The following is a 23,105-nucleotide window of genomic DNA, read 5'->3' as shown; positions in this document are numbered from 1 at the left end:
GCAGTGTCCGGAGCAAGTATGGTGGGTCTGACACACCGGTGTCAATGTGTTCTTTTTCCCATTTCCAGGAGTGTATTTATGCGTGAACTCAAAACGGCTAGGCTATAAAGCAGGCGCAGTCCACTTAGTGCTCCAGTTACGATCATGCACAAAGTATCGGGTAGTAATTTATGTGATTTTTTCGGAAAGACTGCCTGACATAGAGAAAAAGACAACCAACACACAGCTGTGTATACATATTAAGGTACCACATATAAAAATATATGCACTTACACCTGTTACACAATGTATAACAGGTACTTACAGAGGGAGAGAGAGGGAGAGAGAGAGAGAGAGAGAGAGAGAGAGAGAGAGAGAGAGCTACTATCTGCACCTACATCTACATCTACACTCTGGGAACCACTATGAAGCGCATGGCAGTTGTTATTCGCAACATTATAAAAACAGACTGGGTAGGGCGTCTAATACTTTTCACTGTAAGCATTGCAGATGTCTCAACTTTTTGCTGACGATTGGATCATATTTCTTCTAGAAGAAGGTGAAGTCCATTTTTTGCTGTACTCTCCAAATTTGTCTTCAAAATTTCAGCATATAAAACGTGGCATATGACCGATTAAAGCTATTAAAATCGGTGGCATTTTCATATTAGAGAACGCTAAAGATTAATGGCAGAAATTCTGCACCAATTTCGGTCACTCAAAAGGAAAGGAAAGCGCACAGGGAATGACAAACATGAAAAAAAATATGATCTACTGGGAACACTGCGTGTATTTGATACACAAGTGAAAACTTCAACAAACGGAAGGTACTGCTAACACTGATCACTACAAATAGCTCGAAAGGCATCAGATGTGTTTAGGGGTATTTATTTAAAAAACTTACTTCAATTAAGCACTCATTCTCAGATTATGCTTTGCGATGTCTTATAACTTGTAGGATTTCCTTCTCTTTCGGGGACGAGAAAACTAATTCCATGCTTGACATATCAAAGAATTCTCTACGAGCTTAAGTTCATGGAGCAGTGCATCCTAAAATTATACTTTCCTAGATCATGATACTTGTTAGTTACAATATTCGAACGTGCGAATTACACTAGGTACGATTTCATGTTTCTTGTAAATATTGTAACACTAGTCTTTTAAACTTTGTAAGTGATTCCTGTCAGGGGACCGAAACGTTTCGCGTGCTGTTCCAGATGCGTACGGCAGCTGAGCACGTTGCTGGGACCCATACTGCTGGGACAGGTGCTGGCTGACGTGGTCACCATCAGCGCCACCGCATTCGTCACCACCACTGGTGTAAGCACGTAGCAAACAACGCTCACAAGAAATCTGCTGAGACAGCACTGTAACTTGAAGAGTCTGTGTGTATACTGAAACAGTTTAATAGAATTGCTGGTGTTGCCTAGTAGAACGTTCGATATCCAAAACAAAGAACGCATGAAAGTCTCCATGTGTTGGGCTAATAGGATATAATGACAAGGCAATCTCTGGAGAAGAACACTAAGATAATCTGAATAAACAATTAAAACAATAGCAACATTATAAGAAAATTATAATATTCACAAAAAACAAATTATAAAAGTAAATCATAAATTTACAAGTAAACATACGAAATAATTTACTGCTTACACTGATAGAGGAAATAGTAGAGCAAGAGTCCACCAGAAGATCTTCAGAATAACGCCATGCAGTCCTCTTCCCTCTTACTTTGTGCTCATCCCCTCCAAGAATCTAATCTGAACACCTAGGCACCCACGCTTTACACACTCCATGACAAGTGTACTAGCCACATTCAACATTTTTCCAATACCGCTCCTCCAACAACCAAAACTTCGGTTTCCGAATGTCTTAAATTAAAAATATCCATGCATCACACTACGCTCCATTACATTAAAAAAATAAACACAAACTGTACTACATGCACGTTCAGGGACAAGAGTAAAGAATAGGCAACAGGTTGGAAACATTTTTGTACGCAAACAAGACAAGAGACCGCGAGATATAATACAACTAATTGATTACCGATTACCGAAGAAAACTCGATCGCGACACCTTGCAACGAACTCTTTGATCCTAAAGTAAACTGATTTTCGTGAATTCTATTTTTGTTATTCATAAGATTGCTTTTAGCAACAGCACGACATTACTGAGAGCGTGCCGATTTCGCAAATACAATACAGTCCTTCTGAAATTGTTTAGTAACCCTGTAAGAAAATTCCTATTTCAAATATTCAAACCAGATGAATTCATTACTCCACATTCTGCAACAAATGATTGAGGAATTATGACACCTAATCTATTGGCAAGTTACAAATCTCTATCTCTTATTGGCAAAGCAATATGTTGTGAAATATCGAAATTCAATTAAATCTTTTGTAAAGTAAATTATATTCAGCTAGTCTTGGAGGACAAAAGATGTTTTGGATATACAACTGAATCCCAAATGCGTCAAGTGAATTAATATTAATAAATATCAATCACAATATTAAATTTGCCATAACTCTGTCTGACTCACAAAATCCAAGAACACTTTTTGAATCAGCTCAAGAGTTCCTATAAGATAAGATAATTTGCTCATAATTTCGGTCACTCCAGAGGCCGCAAAAACTAAACGTGTTTTATTTTCCTAAGATGGCAGAGCTAGTCACGGAAAATAACTGACTCATACATTGTTGCTACCACAGTTGTATGTATTCCGACTGATTTAACATACAAAGGACAATCTCTTTGCGTCGAAAGTATTAAAAACTGTGCTCGTCCCAGGAAGCTTTATTGTACTACTAGCTGAGTACCCACGCTGTACAGATGTGTAGTTGTGCCACTCTTCTGTCAGTCCATCTCCTCCTTCTCCCTCTCTCTGTATATTTCCTCCTCCCCTCTCTCTGCCCATCTCTCACTGCCCCTCTCTCAGTGCAAAACCTCCACACCCGCTCCCTCCTGCCTATCTGTTCATCTGCTTCTTTCCCTCTGTCATTCCATCAGTTCTCCCCCCCCCCCCATCCATCTTCTCCTTCCCCCTCTGTCCACCTCATCCTCCACTTCTCCATCTCCTCCATCCTCATGACCTCGTCAATCCCTCTAATCCCATCTGCTTCTCCTCCACCTCTCTGTCCATTTCTTCTTTCCCTCTCTGCCTATCCATCTCCTCCTTCTTCTCTCTCCCTCCTCCTGTTCATTTTCTACTCCCCTCTCCCTATCTATCATCCACTCCACTTCTCTCAGTCCATTTTCCTCTACTATTTTCTCACCATTTCTCTCTCGCCATTTATCTCCCCCTCCCCTATGTGTATACATCTCCTTTTTCCTCTCCTCTGTCTGTCCATCTCTTCCTTCCCCTTCTATCTCCATATTATCGCCGGCCGTTGTGGCCGAGTGGTTCTAGGCGCTTCAGTCCGGAACTGTGCTGCTGCTACGGTCGCAAGTTCGAATCCAGCCTCGGTAATGGATGTGTGTGATATCCTTAGGTTTAAGTAGTTCTAATTCTAGGGGACTGATGACCTCAGATGTTAAGTCCCATCGTGCTTAGAGCTATTTGAATTTTTTTCATATTATCAACCACACCCCAATATGAGTTTGTTGGCTCTTATCACCACAGATAGTAAGAAATATGTGTACCAAGATTGGCTGAAACCGATCAAGTACATTCAGGGGCACATGTGAATACTGTCTACAAACTATGATGCGAATAGGGTTAGAAGCAAAGAAATTAACAACTGAAACGTCATGCCTGATGCGACAGTTCTACTGCAGGCACAGCGAAATTTAGCAAGCGATAAACATTTTTCCTTTCATCATTTTGTATGGAGTGTCAGAGAGAAAAAGTCTGGTAAATGTTTGAAGTTATGTGCAAAGTTTGTGGCAGGTCGCTTCACTAAGTGCTCACATCAGATACTGTGTAACACCCCACCTGTCACTTACTTGGTTTTGGCGCGTGTTCACCCCAGCTAATCACTAACAGATCAATAGAGACTGCAAAACTGCCGCAATGTCGGATAACGCTAAGAAAGTAATAAGGCCCTGTGACTCCTGATTGAACTGCGGTGGCAGTGTTGACATTAATTGGTTCAGAATTGATCCCTTTTAATTAAAAAGGGGTGCACATTGATGTTATATTCAGCTATTGAACACCAGATGCAAATATTGAACATAAAATTAATTAAGAAAGTGACTTGGGATTTCAACTACTTGATTGAAAACAGATGCAGTCGATTAGCACAGATTTATTTTAACTTACGACCTTCAATTATCACATTACATGACTCTCCTAACAGGCAGTGGTAATAAATTGCGTTTGCGTGGAGTAATGCGCGATAAATCAAAAGTAATTACTAGCGACTGGCCCAGGCGTAATGCGAAGTGCGAGAAGAATTCTACAATACACGGCCCATGAAACCCTCATGGAAACTTTGCTGACGTGATCCAACAAATTAATCACTGGCTGGAGCGGGCGCAAATCACTGAATTCAGCGTGGCAGAGTGGTGTCGTTGTGCGGATGTCAGCTGACCTTGTGGTGCTGCAAGGCTGCGCTCGTCTATTCACTCCTAGCCATCTTGCTCAGTACATAGCTGAACCAAAACTTCCTATCTCCAAGCGCAATCGTTCCATTTGCTAAGTCCTGAACTGCAGAGATGCTCACTCTTTCTCAGGCAAGCTGAGTAAAGAACGTCACGTCCGCACTCTAGGCAAGCTGGGAATGAAAGACCTCTACGGAGACTTCTCACAGTCCGCTCTTTGCCTCGGTTTCCCCTCCAGCAAAATCACTTATGCCAATTGCAGCGCAAGTCGCATTAATTATGCGTTGCTTCCCAGCACTGACCAATGCCTGCTCTGGGAAGTGAACAAATTCCCACAAAATTTCCCTTCCTCTCAACTTCTGCTATTTAGCTCCTCCCATGCCACCCATCAAGGTTAGCGTCTGCACAAACACCAATTTTTCCGGAATTCTGACTCCCAGGAGAGTACTTCAAATTCCTTGGTCCTACGTATTTCATTCTGTCGCTCTTCACCTGATTTACTTCAGGCTCTGCGGATCGTGAATTCAGCGTGAAGTTGCTATAGTCACGAACATGCATATTTTGGCCTCTGTTGACAGCTCCACCGTAGCTTTGCGTGGCTTTCTCGCAGGATCACTGAAAACGGGACGACGGACATTTATCAACCGGCGTACAAGTTCTCCGTCTGCTTCCCGGTACACCAGCATGGGGTCAACCACCGACTCACTGTCACTCATCTTAAGGCAACTGGAGGCCATGCCTCGTTACCACTTTCTCAGAGCTTGCGCCGCCCTAAGCTGCCTATTGTCGCTTCCCTTCGCCACTCCCCCGCCGACCGACCACGGTCACTCTGTATACTTCCCTGGGATAAACTAGCCTCCAGTAAATCGACGTGTTTCCACAAAGTTTTTCATGTTGTGTGAATTACTTTAAAACCATCACCCAACATTAATTATTCCAATATGTCCATACTATACCCTCTATAAGATGCATTGTGCCTTGCCAGTCATTTTTGTTCAGCCCTGCTATTGGCTCAATGTGAGTTAGGTGATCTTTAATGACTTCATGTCAGGGGCATAGTTCTTGCCATCTTACAACTGAATGACTGCAGTGTAGCTGTTTGTGCATAATGAATTGCAATACTTTTTCACCCCCATTCCCACCCCATGAGAGGGAGGTGATTCCTACACCACAGTAGTTTCCAGACAGTAAGCGATGTGTGTACCAAGTTTGTTTGAAATCGACTTAGTGATTTAGGAGGATATGTGGAACATGCATACATACAATGATACATACATACTTTTATAATATTCCATGGTGCTACTATTCCAGGCCTGTGTAAAATGCATGTGCACAACGGAAAATATTGAATGCTAAAATGATGATTTGGCTCTGTCTGACTACCCCTGAAGCAGATCTTAGGATCTACTAATGCTCTTTAACATACAAATTACAACATCAACATAAATGAATGTTTAAGGCAACTAATACTACTATCTGATAAAAGTTGTTGTTTAATATATTTATTACAGATTAAAATCAACCCTTGAAGTACAATTGTCTATATTTCCTAACTAAAACTAATAATCAAGTGCCTAGCTCTGCCCCTTATTATGACCGCGCGATCTAATATCAATAAGGCGAAATGACTGACATCATCTATGTACCAAACATTAGAAGACAATATTTTCAAAGATAATCTACGGTGGTGTGGAACCTCAGTGGAAATAAGCTAACGTGATCACAACTGTTTAGCTTTATAGCCCTATTAAGCCGAAGCAATATCACCGTATGTACTGCATCCTCTGCGTCGAAGTGATGGTTCTCGTACTTGTCTGCGACGATGGAAGAACTCCAGCCACAAAAAAACTCTTTCAAACACTGGGATGGCAGAAAGTAGCCCTCTGACTAATATACTCTAATACTGTCTTATCCTCTCTGTGTTCTACAGACGAGAAACGCAAATTCCCAGCCACAAGGACGGAGTTCCGATAACGTCTCAACGTAAGTATAGGCAGAAGAATTGCTCTCAATTACTGAACGCTGCGTACTCAACGACGACTTCCAACCCGTATATGTTCGCAACAGTACAGTGCCTAACTGTTCTAACTATAAACTCTCCTGAGAGCGAAGACAGCAAGTCCGTCTGTACCAACAAAGCTGATAGCGAGCGACCGCCACACACAGGCGCTCACAATGGAAGATCTCTTCTCTCCACTGCTGGCTTCCCAGCAAGGCTCGGCTCCCCACCCTCGTAATTCCGAGAATGAATCATATTCCCGAAACCACGAAATATTCTCCCTCTGTACAGATTCTTCCGAACGCCGACCAACCATATTTTAGTCTTTTGTCGTTCAGCGCGGAAACTTTGAGAGGAAAATCCTTTACTCGTACAATGGTACGCATCTGAGTAAAACTCCGTGGAAATAACCCAGTCTGCATGATTTCCAAGCTGAGCTGCGTCCAAGATTTTCGTAGTTTCCAAAGTATAATCCTACCTGTCCGGCTACAATACCGCCCAGTCGCCACTATTGTGCTCCAGCGCTCAGGTGTCCCAATGTCCGTCTTGCTACTTCCTTTGTTTAAGCAGGACCAACACACCTGTGTGATACTCGTTATAAGCTCAGAATTATTTGTTCCTAAGAGGTCAAGTGTGGGCTCTTGAACTAACTGCTCGAAATAATTTTCGGAGAATACGTTCAGCACAATTTCGGACCATGTTTTATGCATACCACCTAATTTAAACATGTATTTTCGCCAAAATATGGGGTGTCAGTTAAAGGCACCACCAACAATACTTATATATTTGTACTAGAGCTATAGTGTAACACATAGACTATTAAATGCAGTATTGACAAGATTGCCTCGACTGAAACACTTTTAAATTTGAAGTGAACATTTTATCCTAGGAATTGGGAAACCTTACTTTACCAGAGCATACTTTTTCTTAATTTCATAAAGTGGCTGCAGCACACATGAATTGAATGCTATCATTTCAAAATGGAATAAGAAAATGTTATAAACTTCTTCTGAAGTGCTGGATAGAGGCGGAAGTCTAAAAAGTTTTCCAAGGTACATTACTTTTCCTCACAGGAAAAAAAACCATGCTACTGAACAAGTCTATGTAAATTGCGTTGCCAAGAATGTCTATGTTCGTGAGATATGTTTTACGATACTGGGAAATGGACTTTGCATTAGACTAAATTCATAGTCATCGGTGTCAATCATCTCATTTCAATGATTTTAATTGAGTTATAAATCAATAACATTTACCTCAGTGCGTCGCAAAACAATACGGTTCCTACTCTGCCTAGGAATTTAATATCTTTAAATTACTTCCTAATTTATCAGGATCAAGTGCTTCATTTTTTAAAGGAAATAACAAGGATTGATGAGTCTGGAGTCAAGCCTTGCCTGCATGTGGAACAGATTGAACGAAATAGTGAGGAACTGGTGAAGTGACGATCTTCGAATCTAAAGCCTTACCAGTGATATTAGACTATCTATTATCGTTTGCTCTTCTGGCTGAAACCACGTTTGTTATGAAATGATAAAGACCTCATTTAGTAATTAACGGACTGAAGATAAAGTTTAATAGTTGTTTTAGCAGTGTAGCATCTATCAAGAAAGATGACTATTTCAAATAATTGAGGTAGTTTGCTTTATTAATACTCGAAACTTACTGTATTAGTGGCGTGTATCCCAAGAAATCACAAGAAAATAGTGCCAAGGCATATACGTGTGATATGACGGTGAACGAAGAATTAGACACATTTCGAATCCTCGGCTAGTGTGAAGGCAACTTTACCACTCAAATGACGTCATTTTCCAGAATATAAGAACTGCTCAGCTCACTTGAAGGCTACCGTGAGAGCGCTCTCAGCTAGAACAAACAGTTGCACAAGCAAAATTTTAACAGCGAGCGAGAGCAGTTCTTCGTTCCGCATTAAGACGTGTGTCCATTACCGCCTCTCTCCACGGCAGTCGTGATCAGCACACGGCCCTAGTGACCTCGACGTGGACGCTATGTCAGCCTGATTCCTGTTCCTTACTCAACAGATAACAGCTGCTGCGTAAGTTTCACGTGTAGCAGATATCTTTAAACTTACCACCAGTTCTGATGCAAGTTATATTACTGCAAGAACATCGAACAGTAGAAGCTGTTGAGATGAGAGGAACCACTGCTAATATTAAATTTTTACTTACTTAGCAGGTAGTTCAACATTAATAACATAATTCATAGAAGCCGCGCATTTGATTCGAATTCCAGTCATGTCTACAATTAAACTTCCACCGATTTTATGGATGAACATTCCATTACCAAAGATTAAGGCAATTTTCACATTTCAGAAGAAACAGACCTCAAAATGGTCAAAGGCATGTTAATTCGCAGGAATACAAAAAGACACTCTCGAAAACGATTAAGGAAAAAATGAAATATAGACTTGTTTCATTTGCGCATAAGTAAACAATATGCGAACAAATATGAGCTACAAAATGTTCGGCCGATGTAACGTGAATGGATTCCAAACGGGAATTGAAACAAATTTTTGTGTATTATGGATGGAAAGAATGGAAAGAGTCTAATACAGCAAGTTCCATAGCTCTAATTTAATCTGTCATTTTAGTTTATGATTCTATTAATTTAAAACAGTTCGTCCTTTTCACTCAGGCTACAAAAAATGTGTGTGAAATCCTATGGGACTTAACTGCTAAGGTCATCAGTCCCTAAGCTTACACTCTACTTAACCTAAATTATCCCGAGGACGAACACACAAACACCCATGCCCGAAGGGGGACTCGAACCTCCGCCGGGACCATCCGCACAGTCCATGACTGCAGCGCCTCAGACCGCTCGGCTAATCCCGCGCGGCACTCAGGCTACATCTTTGAGTTTGTACTGTATCAGAAGACTCAATAGTTGTCATTATAGAATGCTTTTTATCATCGAAATTCATATCCGGGAAAGTATACGACAATAAATAGATATTAATTAAGATAATTTCATACCAATGCAGTCAGTTTGTTTCAACAAAAGTGTATTTAAACGCACCATCTCGCTAAGAAAATTAATTTTAATTTGACGTAAATTATGCATGCCCATTTGCTTCTGAACGGTTTCACTAACACAGGCTAATTTATAGACTACAACGTCGCATAATCAATAAATTTAAAGTAATAATCGTTACATGATGCTAGATAGCAATATGAAGTCTCGTATTCAGTGTATGCCAGTGAAGCTGTTTACCGCAAACTGGCTACGAATGCACTTTTATCATTTTCATACCATATACTTATATATTTAAAAATAAATTTCGATGGTCATTACTTGTACATTTATAACTCATTTATATGTATCTGTAGAACTACGATAGCATCTTTAAGATCAATTTATAGTAACTGCATGTGCATATTGAATCAGAATTAACACAAGCGTGTGTTACTTGTGACGTTCCATGTACATACAGAAGACAGACTCTGGCTGGGTCTTCAAGTACGGCTCATACCTGGCTGCCATAGCAGAGCAGCTACTGCTCTACTGTTGGTTTGGGAACGATGTCCTGACAGAGGTAAGTTCTCCAACGTATTTCCAGTATCGAGGACAAGTTACTGGCGTTACTTCCCTAACAGCCTGAGAAAACAGATATCTGTACAATTCAAGACGTTACGTCACTTAAGAAATGTTATTACACGTAGACTATAACTAATATCCGTCTCACTGCTTCTAGATGTGTCACCTGCACCCTACGATTTATGGGTGAAGGTACATGGTGTACCGGTATCATTTTCTCCCCTACTTTTTGTCTGTGTACATGCTGGTCACTGACTCACACTGAGCTGTAAACATGTTGGTTTCTCATATAAGCTGATAAAGAGAGCGTGCAAAATATTCTTATAGAATTTAGAAGTAGTATCAGGACCATAAGATGTTTTCCATCTCGTGCCTGTATATTCCACAGATAGTTAAAATTAATAGTTCTTCGGGCCGTTAAAGACTCTACCGTCTGTCACGAGGTATCATAGACCAGTTATAAACTTTTGTTTTATGATATACTCTCATCGAGGTACAGTTTATATTAAATACAGTTTATGGTTATTGGAACTGTTTTCACTTATTTTGTAAGCTAGAAGTTGCAACAGACAGAGTAACTCCAAATGGGACATCTACTGTCCGTGGTGACTGTTTTACCAATCATGCCACTTAAACACACTTATGTCACAACAATACCGTTGCAAGGACTTGAAGTATAGGTGGAATGGAAGAGAATCTTTGCATCAGAATCGAAGATAATTCATACAGTTCAATTGGCAGTACATTGTCACGAACAATAGGCGCCTAGGTTAGAAATCCAGTTTCCCTCACAGTTTGCATCGTCATCTACAGTCGCCTTTCTGCAGTACAGACACTTTTTTAAACATAAATTACCATTGCAATGTTTACAACATTTTCTTAATGATAACAACTATCTAGCGTATGTAACACCATTCCCCCACCCCCGCCCTTCAGAATACGTAAACCATATTCAGAAGGTGCGACTGCACGATAATTTATAGTATCACTTGAATTCTGCGCACCCGTCGGCTGATTAACAACAGAAGCACTGTGAGTCAAGTACACTACTGGCCATTAAAATTGCTACACCACGAAGACGACGTGCTACAGACGCGAAATTTAACCGACAGGATGAAGATGCTGTGATATGCAAATGATTAGCTTTTCAGAGCATTCACACAAGGTTGACGCCGGTGGCGACACCTACAACGTGCTGACATGAGGAAAGTTTCCAAACGATTTCTCATACACAAACAGCAGTTGACCGGCGTTGCCTGGTGAAACGTTGTTGTGATGCCTCGTGTAAGGAGGAGAAATGCGTACCATCACGTTTCCGACTTTGATAAAGGTCGGATTGTAGCATATCGCGATTGCGGTTTATCGTATCGCGACATTGCTGCTCACGTTGGTCGAGATCCAATGACCGTTGGCAGAATATGGAATCGGTGGGATCAGGAGGGTAATACGGAACGCCGTGCTGGATCCCAACGGCCTCGTATCACTAGCAGTTGAGATGACAGGCATCTTATCTGCACGGCTGTAACGGATCGTTCTGCCACGTCTCGATAGCTGAGTCAAGAGATGGGGACGTTTGTAAGACAACAACCATCTGCACGAGCAGTTCGACGACGTTTGCAGCTGCATGGACTATCTGCTCGAAGACCATGGCTGCGGTTTCCCTTGACGCTGCATTGACGCTATATCGCATCCACGTTTGGCGACATCGCGGTGAACGCACATTGGAAGCGTGTATTCGTCATCGCCATACTAGCGTATCACCCGGCGTGACGGTATGGGGTGCCACTGGTTACACGTCTCGGTCACCTCTTGTACGCATTGACGGCACTTTGAACAGTGGACGTTACACTTCAGACGTGTTACGACCGGTGGCTCTACCCTTCATTCGATCACTGCGAAACCCTACATTTCAGCAGGATAATGCAGGAGCGCATGGTGCAGGTCCTGTGCGGGACTTTCTGGATACAGAAAATGTTCGACTGCTGCCCTGGCCAGCACATTCTCCAGATCTCTCAGCAATCGAAAACGTCTGGTCAATGGTGGCCGAGCAACTGGCTCGTCACAATACGCCAGTCACTACTCTTGATGAACTGTGGTATCGTGTTGAAGTTGCATGGGCAGCTGTACCAGTACACGCCATCCAAGCTCTGTTTGACTCAATCCCCAGGCATATCAAGGCCGTTATTACGGCCTGAGGTGGTTGTTCTGGGTACTGATTTCTCAGGATCTCTGCAGCCAAATTGCGTGAAAATGTAGTCACGTGTCAGTTCTAGTATAATATATTTGTCCAATGAATACCCGTTTATCATCTACATTTCTTCTTGGTGTAGCAATTTTAATGGCCAGTAGTGTATTTTAATTACTATTCTTTCGTCCCATAATTTCATATTAGGTGCCAATAAACAAACGGCTAATGAGGAAAGCAACATTTTTAGGAATATCTACAAGGAGCACGTTACAAAGAATACTATAACGTTAAAGGAAGATCGTGCCAGGCAATCAGATCACGCGAAAGAATTCGAACAGAAGTGACGATGGTGCCCAGCATCTGTGGCCATGCTTTTACACCTTCTTTGACACAGCAGCGGTTACCTCCGTCCTTATTGATGAAAATGAATACACTGTTCTATGCTATATTGCGATTATGGAATTTAGGCTACATGTCTTACAAATATTTCAAGCTGTCCACTCGCCCTTGTGGCTTTTCTCGCCGTTCACATTGGCTGCTAACTCGCTGCGCAGAGCGAGCGCCTGCAGCTGTCGGCCTACAGCAGCCAGTGGGTGGGGGCCTCGCCTCGCTTCCGCAGGGAGCTGCGCCTCTTCCTGTGCCGCGCCCACCGCCCGCTGCGACTGACGGCCAGCAAGTTCTACACCATCTCCAGGGAGACCTTCCTGCTGGTAGGTCGGGATGTACTGCTTGGATTGTTGCACCACCAGATCCTCACATCCCATCCCCTCCGTCACCCACATTGCTGAACTGGCAAAACACCCTCGAAGCATGCTGTCATTACCTTCAGACTTCTATTAATTTTCTACGAGTATTAATTCTGTCGACATTGCGCTTCGCACGTTAAACAAAACAGTTGGGTCCACATTACTGAGCTCCTGATATGTGGAGTGTCCATAATTAAGGTTCCAGTTTCAAAATGCTGTAGAAAGAGAGTCGCTACTCACAATGACGTCAAATTTGAACAACGTTTTATTGACGTTGAACCGTACAATTACTACTGGTTCACCAAAGGTTATTAATCTCAATCAGTACACAAAATGTCAAGTGGAAGTAGGTGCCAAGGAGTAACTGGTGAAATTACACACAACTTGGAGTAACACTATTCAAATTTCGTGCACGACTTTACGATATTTAAAAAAAACCAACAATCATTAACAAATGAATCACAATTTACGATGGGAAAGGACTTTTAAATTATTAAGTATCATAAAAAAAATTCACGTCAGTAAAAGGCAAGGACAGGCAAGCAATTTAACGTATAAACGCGACGCTGTATAATATTTCAAGCTCAGCTAAATTACAGGTGAATTTCACTCCATTCATTAAATGGCGCAGAATCTAACTTGTCTGCAACATATGAAGACAATGCTGTTTACAAAAGTTCTCAAAATAGAAAAACCAAAACGCATGAGTCATGCATACGGGGGGACATTCACACATAATAACATTAACATATCCAAAATATATATAAAAAAAACAAATTTTACAAATTTCTGCCAGTTAACTTACGGCAAACACACACGCTCGTCAGGTAAGATTTGCAAACTTTTACAACGTTCTTCTTTCAAGGCAACAATTTCTACCCATAATGAAATGGTAAACTTTTGCATGCCAAGAAAACACACTAATAACCAACTACCTGCATAAAACACATAAGCACGTTGAGTAAAAGCCTTAAAAGGTATGGAACTGGAAAAACACACAACAGTTTTTGCTGACTAGAAACAATACAAAAAAAATCCACTACGGCATGCATAACCTTGCTTGATTATAGCCAAATATACATAAACACAAATTTACGTAAGTTACAGCTTCCAGATGAGTAGGAATTCGTTATGCAATTGACTAGTTCTTACCACTAGGCAAAAGGAATTTTTCTTCTTTCTTAGAGTACCTTTTACACGTGAGTCTAGTAATACTAGTTATGGCAGGCGAGAGAATGGATCAGGTCTTAGGCCCTTGCATTTTAAACAGTACAGTCATTGGTGCCTTAGACTTTCACAGACATGGCAGAGGCTAACAGTCGAATAATAAGCTGGGAGGAGAAAGAAGCAATCCGAACCACAGATTTACTCTGACCCCCCCCCCCCCCTTTCGTCCTCAAAAGGGGACAAATGGACCACCATTTCTAATATTACCACCTTCCTGCGGGTGGACAGACGAGAATGAATGGTGTGAAACCCCCCAAAAAATACGGCTGGTATAATTAACAATAAATTCAATTAAACTTCATAAAATCTGTTAACAATCAATAATCAATTTCTGGTGCGTTACGACTCCCAGGACAGAACCAACGCAGCACCTCCAAATTCTCTGCCGAGCCCCCCGATGCCAGCCGTTTCAACGGACGCAGGAAGGCGCGCCGATTTTCAGAACCTCCTCGCCGCACAACAGCATACGGCCGAACTGCAGATTAGGCCCCTTGCGGACCTACAATCAGGAAGATTCCTTTCGCGACGAGCAGTTAACTCCCCATACCACGGCGCCGCTGCTCGCGTCGCTTGCGCTGATGCCGCGGTCTGCGTGCTGTCCCTCTAGCACCGGCAGAAAAGTCGCTTCTTGATGCCCCGACTGCCAGCTCTCCTCGAGAGCCCATACAGCCACTTCTTCAACCCACGCGAACAGTCCACTTTTCCCCTTTCCCGCTAGAGGGAGACACCGAAGCCTTCAATTGCGACAACGGCGCCACCGCCAGAAAACGGAGGGCAACTGCTTCACGCTACGCGCTGCGGCGCGCTTTTCAAAGCTAACTTTACTACGGCTCAGACGTAAGTGGAAACGTTATGGAACAAAAGAAGTTAACGAAAATAGATGGCACTTTAAGCGCCAGAGTATGTAAATGAACACGCGGGGCACACGGTTGTGCCTGAGTTTGCGTTTGAGACGCCCAACATAACTGCCTCCATCAAGGGCCACGAGCTGCTGGTAAGGCTCTTTCATAGGAACGGCGACTGTGGGCCAGTAGCCATGCAGTTCTGGACACTCAGGTGTATGGAAAAAAGTGGTCGGTCAGATGCCTGCTAAGGCCCTGGAGCAAATGATTACAAAATTCGAAAAGACAGGTTCCTTAGGAGTGCAGTGTGGCAGAGGGAGGAAAGCAGTTGATCGGACATCTGGCGAAGATGTCGAGCAGTAGTGTGCAAACATGCACTCACAGTGAATTGCTTGAACGTTGAACATGCCTGCGAGCACAGTGCATAAAATCCAGCGAAACGTCCTGCATTGTTATCCTTTTAGAGTCACCCGCGTTCAGGAGTTTCTTCCGGCGACCTATTAGAAAGGTAAACGTTCGCTCTGGAATTTCTTCGTCGCATGGAAGTGGACAATAAATGACCATAGAACATTCTATGGACAGACGAAACTATTTCCATCACCAAGGACATGCCATACGGAGAACTGAATACGGGCAACCGAAAATCTGCACGCACATCAACTGGTACCACTTAGTTCTGCAAACGTGACTCTCTGGCACTGCTTGACGGCTGCATTTTTTCGTGGAGATGAATTCTGCGGGCCCTGTTACCTGTACCGTCACTAGCAGACGCTATGTATGTCTTTTGCACCCAAAGCTCACTTCAAGCCTTCAGCAGTGTGGATATGAGGGTGCGATCATTTTTATGCGAGATGTTACCACAGCCTGACCGTCCAGATCATCTGATCTTAAAACGAGTGACTTGCTGTGGAAGGAAGGAAGGAGAACAGGGTTTAGCGTCCCATCGACAACGAGGTCATTAGAGACGGAGCGCAAGCTCGGATAGTGTCAAGGATGGGGAAGGAAATCGGCTGTGCTCTTTTCAAAGGAAGCACCGCGACATTTACCTGAAGTGATTTAGGGTTGAACCGTCGTCCTCCCGAATGCGAGTCCAGCGTGCTAACCACTGCGCCACCTCGCTCGGTTTGTGGCAAAGGGCTTAGCTGGAAGATGTAGTGTTAAGTGCTCCAATTATGAACGTAGCTGACCTGAAGGCAAGCATTCCACGTCGCATTCTGAACATGATCACCGAGACACTCCGACCTGTTGTTGAACACGCTGTTTCTGGATTTAAACATGTCTTCGATATTGAAAATGTCTTGCGCTGGTTTCGCGACAATTAGAGACCAATCTCGTTTTGCTTTTTGTGTTGTTTTTGGCTTCAGGGAAATTAAAAACCGATTTCTCCCATTCGTTGTGGTACGACATTGCCGTGGGTAATGACCTAAGTGCCGGCCGTAATGACCGAGCGGTTCTAGGCGCTACAGTCTGGAACCGCGCGACCGCTACGGTCGCAGGTTCGAATCCTGCCTCGGGCATGGATGTGTGTGATGTCCTTAGGTTAGTTAGGTTTAAGTAGTTCTAAGTTCTAGGGGGCTGATGACCTCAGAAGTTAAGTCCCATAGTGCTCAGAGCCATTTTTTTTACCTAAGTAACGGTGCCACAACTATTGACTGTCGAACTTTTGCAGAGAAGTACATTTAACGGTATGTACGGTGTAATGTTTAACTTAAACCATAGCCGTCGTATTGCAATTCGTCTGTCATTTGCAGCCAAATTCATTTACGTTAAGACCATTATATTGCTGTCTGCTGGTAAAATGTCCGTTATTTTTTTCATGTCTTTTACCCCCTGTGTTAATAATATTCTGTTCAAATTTGACGTCGCTCTGAGCAGCGGTTCTCTTTCTACAGCGTTTTTAAACCGGAACTTTAATTATGGACATCCTGTATATAAGTGGCATTTCGTACTACGTATACTTCTGGCCATTAGTCGGTACAGGATGTCCTGGCTACCTATGAACACTCCGAATGTTTATTACACAAATGAATAAAACATTATCACTTTTATTTACAATATGCGCAGAAAATAAAATATATAAATTCTGAGTCAGTTCCAGTAATGTCCATCAGTCGTACATCACTGGGTGGTGGATTTGAATATAGTCTGAAGATCAGTAGCGTCGCGAACTGTTTGCTGTGTTTCATTGTGAGTCTACTGAGATCTGAGTGGCCGAACCCGGGGAGCGGCGTCTTCAGAAGACACCCGGACGAATACACTGAAACGCAGCGAGTGGAACCGAAGGTATCCGTAGCCTTACCCCTAGGAATAAGGCGAGTTAGCTAGTGCCTTCATGTGTCGAGAGGTGGGACCACGTATTGCACCTAAAACACTGTTGAGCATGATCGTTTTGGTGACCTAGATGTTTTCGTATGGTGAAGCTAGCGTGACTCGCGTTGGTGTCAGCTGTCTCTTCTGTTAAGACGTCGGCAGCGCTTGACGTAAATACCGTCGACAAGCGCAGCTTGGAAGGATAGCGCATTTTCAGTATAGTAGAAGGAAAACATTGTTATTTTTTTGGGATTTGGGAATATAGAGAGTGCGAATTTTACTACAAGAAGTTTCCAACTCCGACATTAAATACACTACTAGCCATTAAAATTGCTGCACCAAGAAGAAATGCAAATGATAAGCGGGTATTGATTGGACAAATATATTATACTAGAACTGACATGTGATTACATTTTCACGCAATTTAGTTGCATAGATCCTCGGAAATCAGTACCCAGAACAACCACCCCTGGCCGTAATAACGGCCTTGATGTGCCTGGGGATTGAGTCAAACAGAGCTTGGATGGCGTGTACTGGTACAGCTGCCCATGCAGCTTCAACACGATACCACAGTTCATCAAGAGTAGTGACTGGCGTATAGTGACGAGCCAGTTGCTCGGCCACCATTGACCAGACGTTTTCTGTTGGTGAGAGATCTGGAGAATGTGCTGGCCAGGGCAGCAGTCGAACATTTTCTGTACCCAGAAAGGCCCGTACAGGACATGCAACATGCAGTCGTGCATTATCCTGCTTAAATGTAGGGTTTCGCAGCGATCGAATGAAGGGCAGAGCCACGGGTCGTAACACATGTGAAATGTAGCGTCCACTGTTCAAAGTGCCGTTAATGCGAACAAGAAGTGACTAAGACGTGTAACCAATGGCGGCACCCCATACCATCACGCCGCATGATACGCCAGTGTGGCGATGACGAATACACGCTTCCAGTGTGCGTTCACCGCGATGTCGCCAGACACGGATGCGACCATCATGATGCTGTAAACAGAACCTGGATTCATCCGAAAAATTTTGTTTTGCCATTCGTGCACCCAGGTTCGTCGTTCAGTACACTATCGCAGCCGCTACTGTCTGTGATGAAGCGTCAAGGGTAACCGCAGCCGTGGTCTCCGAGCTGATAGTCCATGCTGCTGCAAACGTCGTCGAGCTGTTCGTGCAGATGGTTATTGTCTTTCAAACGTCCCCATCTGTTGACTCAGGGATCGCGACGTGGCAGCACGATCCGTTACAGCCATGCGCATAAGATGCCTGTCAACTCGACTGCTAGTGATACGAGGTCGTTGGTATCCAGCACGGCGTTCCATATTGCTCTCCTGAACCTACCGATTCCATATTCTGCTAAGAGTCATTGGATTTCGACCAACGCGAGCAGCAATGTCGTGATACGATAAACCACGATCGCGATAGGCTACAATCCGACCTTTATCAAAGTCGGAAACGTGATGGTGCCATTTCTCCTCCTTACACGAGGCATCAGAGCAACGTTTCACCAGGCAACGCCGGTCAACTGCTGTTTGTGTATGAGAAATCGGTTGGAAACTTTCCTCATGTCAGCACGTTGTAGGTGTCGCCACCGTTACCAACCTTGTGTGAATGCTCTGAAAAGCTAATCATTTGCATGTCACAGCATCTTCATCCTGTCGGTTAAATTTCCCGTTGTAGCACGTCATTTTCATGGTGTAGCAGTTTTAATGGCCAGTAGTGTATAACTCTAACCCATTGCTCTAGCTCTGGCCATTGAATCAAACTGAGCCTGGACGGCAGGTGCGGATACGTCACCCCGTGTTGCTTCAGTTGCATTACAGAGACCACCTGTAAGACTGGCTGGTGAGCGGTGTCATGCCAGTCTCTCGCCAACACATTACGAGACGTTTCGATGAGTTCGAGCTCTAGGGAAACGGGCCGACCAGGACTAACGTCGAGCACACACTATATTGAGTACGTCAGGCCAGCACCAGCCAAAATGTGTTGTCTCGTTGTAACATAACTTCAAGGAGGTAACAAATATAGGGCACAGCTGCCTGACTTAACATGTTAGAAATCAAACATAACTGATTGACCATTCATACAGTATAGTGCAGTTGTTTACATGTAGGTGTTAACACTTTTTGAACAGAAAATTGAATGAAAAGTCCAACAGTCTACTATTTCTGTATTTGTTTAAGTCGGTTAGAGACTCACAAAACTGGTTTTCGCAACTTTTAAGTTGCTTCTTCTGGTGTATATAATGCTATGTCGTGTGGTATAGGCAGCTATAAAAGAAAGTTGTACAGAACAGTTGGCGTGGCTAGGCGAAGTCCGCAGCCTTCTTCAACTGGTGAAACCATCATCTGTGATGAATGTCCAGTGTGCGCAAGGATCACGATGAACTGTTCGTCACTTGACCGATTAAAATATTTTTCCTGTGGACGTGTGTCAAGCACGCCCCTCATAAATGCTATCCAGGAGTATCTTGGTTCCGGTAGCTGACACGCTTATGTGTGTTTGTATCACCGTAATGGTAATCGTAGGGGCTGACAATAGAAGGTACAAAGTGTCCTGCGTGTTGCCAGAGGACGTAGGGGCTGACAATAGAAGGTACAAAGTGTCCTGCGTGTTGCCAGAGGACTTGCAGTGGCTGCAGTCCGGGTACGGTTTAGGAAATCGAAATAAATAACAGCTGTTGCGGACAGTTTCACTTTGCATTCAGTTTTATATTTTAGCAGTTATGCAAACATCCGTGTTATACTGTATGAAATGTCAATCTGTTATTTATAATTTTCTGTGGCTACCGTAGTTTTGAAATGTAAAGAAATCAAACGGCTGTTGTCCAAATTACAGAATATGCGAGCCAGAGGTGGTGGTGTTGTGACCCCGATGGCAACTCATACCATCACGCAAGGTGCTGGCTCCGTAGGACGATGGCGAATGCAGTCTGTCAACGACTGTTCACCTCGCACCCTCCGCACAAGGGCACTCCCGTGTGAATGCTTGGGCTCGTTCAGAAGGACGCCGTCGTGGTATTCAGGTGTCAGCTGTCGCTGGCACACCACACTCGGGCGCTCCTCTCACTGCTGGCGAACCATGGGATGCCAAAAGAATGGTCACCGTCTTGACAGTCTGTGATGCTCCTCGCGTGGATACGTGACATAAGAGTTTTCTGAGAATCGTACCGCGTCACAAGGTAAAAGACTATACTGGGAAAAATGAACACCTCGTTCACGTTTAAAGTGGCCTTCTTCTGGGTCTTCTGGCGTACGGTAACCGTGGGTGAAACTTTGGTTTCTCCAGCATAGATTTTTACATTATGACGTGGTACGATACACAGAAAACTTCCATGTCTACAGACTCTCGTCGAGGAAGTCTAATCAGTGATAATTACCTTGTTATAAACGAAACCACTTTACGACATAACGTACGTGACGTGGCTGTGCGATCCTGCCTGCAGAGCTAGCAGTATGTCCGACTTCACAGGCCTAGTCGTGCGTGGTTGCTGAGATACTGTGTGGCCACCCTCGACCCAATAATCCTATATTCGCAACCAAAATGTGATCAGCAGATTCAAGGTACGAGAAACCGCAAATTCGGTGGGCTACGATCCTGCATGCTGACGAATTCCAAAACGAAACAAACAACACTCAAATGCCATTTTTGAATGATAAACATATTGAGTAAGTTTTCCTTGTGTACAGAACATAGACGGCATTACTCCTACTTACCCCGTGCGATCGCACTGAAATGCCCGTTTAATGTTTGCGGCATGCTCCCAACATAGTGTTGCGATGATCAGCAGTGTAGAACTGTGTAATACGTGTAGATCCATAAATCAATTACTTGAATATTGTTACACTTGTATATAACACTGGCATTATTGTATAACTAATCTGTGTCTGAATTACTACTACTACTACTACTACTACTTCTACTACCACTAATAGTAATATTACACTGTCAGTCACGTTACTGTAACCACTTGTCAAAAACCTGGACGAGAAGGAAGACAATCAGTGGGATGTTGGAAAGCACGGACAGGGATGTAGCTCCATGCTTACACCAGTGCCGTGGTCAGCTGCGCGAAGTTTCTCGGATCAGGATCCGTGGTCCGAACAGCCTCATCGAGATAGTCCCACAGACTCTCGACTGATTTTAAATTCGGGGGACCTGGCAGCCAAGGAAGTGTGGTGCTTTTCGAACCAAGCACGCACACTGCGAGATGGATGACACGTTGCAAAGTCCCGTTGGTAGGTACCATAATGGCGACGAAAACAAGCACTATGTATGGGTTGAAATGCTCCCCAACGATGGATACATACTTGTTTTGATCTACTGCGCCCTCCAGAATGAAAATATCACCCGGAAAATGCCACGAAAACATTCCGCGGACCATAAAGCTCCCTCTTCCGGCCTCAGCTCTCCCGACGATTGTTGCAAGGTGTTTGCTTTCAAACGTTTCACGCCGTATAAAGCAACCACCGTCTGTTCCACAGAGCATAAAAAATGATTCGTCTGGAAAGACCACCTGCCGCAGTGGACGTCCAGATGGGATGAACAGCAGTCAACGCGGGAGCATGTATCAGGTGCCTGATGTGGAGACCCACACGCTGGAACATTCACTGATCGTTCTTTCAGGAAATACAGTTGGTAGGCCCTCGGTTCATCCGGGCGATTAGCTGTTCAACATTTGCACGTCTATTCGCCCGAACATAGCCCCGCAACCGTTGTTCACTTCTGTCGTCCATGGCCTGTGGTGCATTGCAGTTGCTTCGCCACCGGTTTTGGATAGAACCATTTTACCTTGCATAGTGTAGTTTAACTATGGCGGCAAACGAAATGCTTCCACCTTTGGCTTCAAAACCAATGATAACGCCCTTTTAGACTTCAGATAAATCGCTCACTTCCCGCATTACGACAATGACTGCACTGTTTTCTACTTGAGCCTCGACATGCTTTATATACCCGCCATTGCTAGTGCTGCCTGCCGTCTGCACATTGATGTGTAGCGTAGGCGGTCGTCACGTTAATATGAACGGGCCGTATATATTGTTTAGGTCTTTCCTTCTGCAGATTCGTACGAATCCCTCTGAAGTTCTCCATCAGAGGAAGATGCAAGACGACAGGTCCCGACGGTTAATCGACGAAATTTAGCTTTATGTTGTTTCCTAATTTCATAACTTTTTTGTGCCCACACTACCATATCATCATCGTCATCTTAATTTCGTCATGTTGTTTTTACAGCCTAACCATTTAACGTTACTCCTGTAGCGTCGTAAACTATTTGAGAAGTTAATGCTGCCTGTTGCGTATTACATCGTCTCCAGCGTATGTTGATTAACACTATGGTTGTCTGTTTCAGCTGATGAATGCCTCTTTCTCCTATTATGCAGTGCTGAGGCAACTGAACTCCGACTGACCAGTCGCAGCTGACGCAGAATCTACGGTGCCATCCGTGCCTATAATGCACTATAATCCACTGTTAGCTGTTGTAGTTACGCAATAAAAATATGAATCAGAACAACTACAATGAACAACATCTGTCTTTCCTAACCTGCCCTATTACTATGATAAGAGCTTTCGAACGAAACCCAGAAATATGATAATCATAAATCCTGTCAGATATGACGGCATCAAGTGTCTTTCCTGCATCTCCTGACAGCAAAAAGGTGCACAGGGCAGAATATTAATCTCCGAAAAAATATGCTTTTTGAAACTGAAATACAACTCTGTCGTATC

At 43.5% G+C, this 23,105-nt stretch overlaps 1 protein-coding gene across 1 annotated transcript in view; it reads left to right on the top strand.

The window, feature by feature from the left end:
* Positions 1 to 22,846, top strand: part of LOC126481785 (odorant receptor Or2-like) — a 93,927-nt gene extending 71,081 nt beyond the window's left edge. The window contains exons 5-8 of the mRNA XM_050105741.1: positions 1,196 to 1,298; positions 9,965 to 10,066; positions 12,811 to 12,966; positions 22,729 to 22,846. Coding sequence (XP_049961698.1) covers positions 1,196 to 1,298; positions 9,965 to 10,066; positions 12,811 to 12,966; positions 22,729 to 22,785 — 418 coding nt within the window. The 3' untranslated portion in view covers positions 22,786 to 22,846. The remainder of the gene's footprint in view (positions 1 to 1,195; positions 1,299 to 9,964; positions 10,067 to 12,810; positions 12,967 to 22,728) is intronic.
* Positions 22,847 to 23,105: the final 259 nt, after the last annotated feature.

Source organism: Schistocerca serialis, chromosome 5, assembly GCF_023864345.2.
Source record: "Schistocerca serialis cubense isolate TAMUIC-IGC-003099 chromosome 5, iqSchSeri2.2, whole genome shotgun sequence".
NCBI lineage: Eukaryota > Metazoa > Arthropoda > Insecta > Orthoptera > Acrididae > Schistocerca > Schistocerca serialis.
This window is presented reverse-complemented; position numbering and strand designations above follow the sequence as displayed.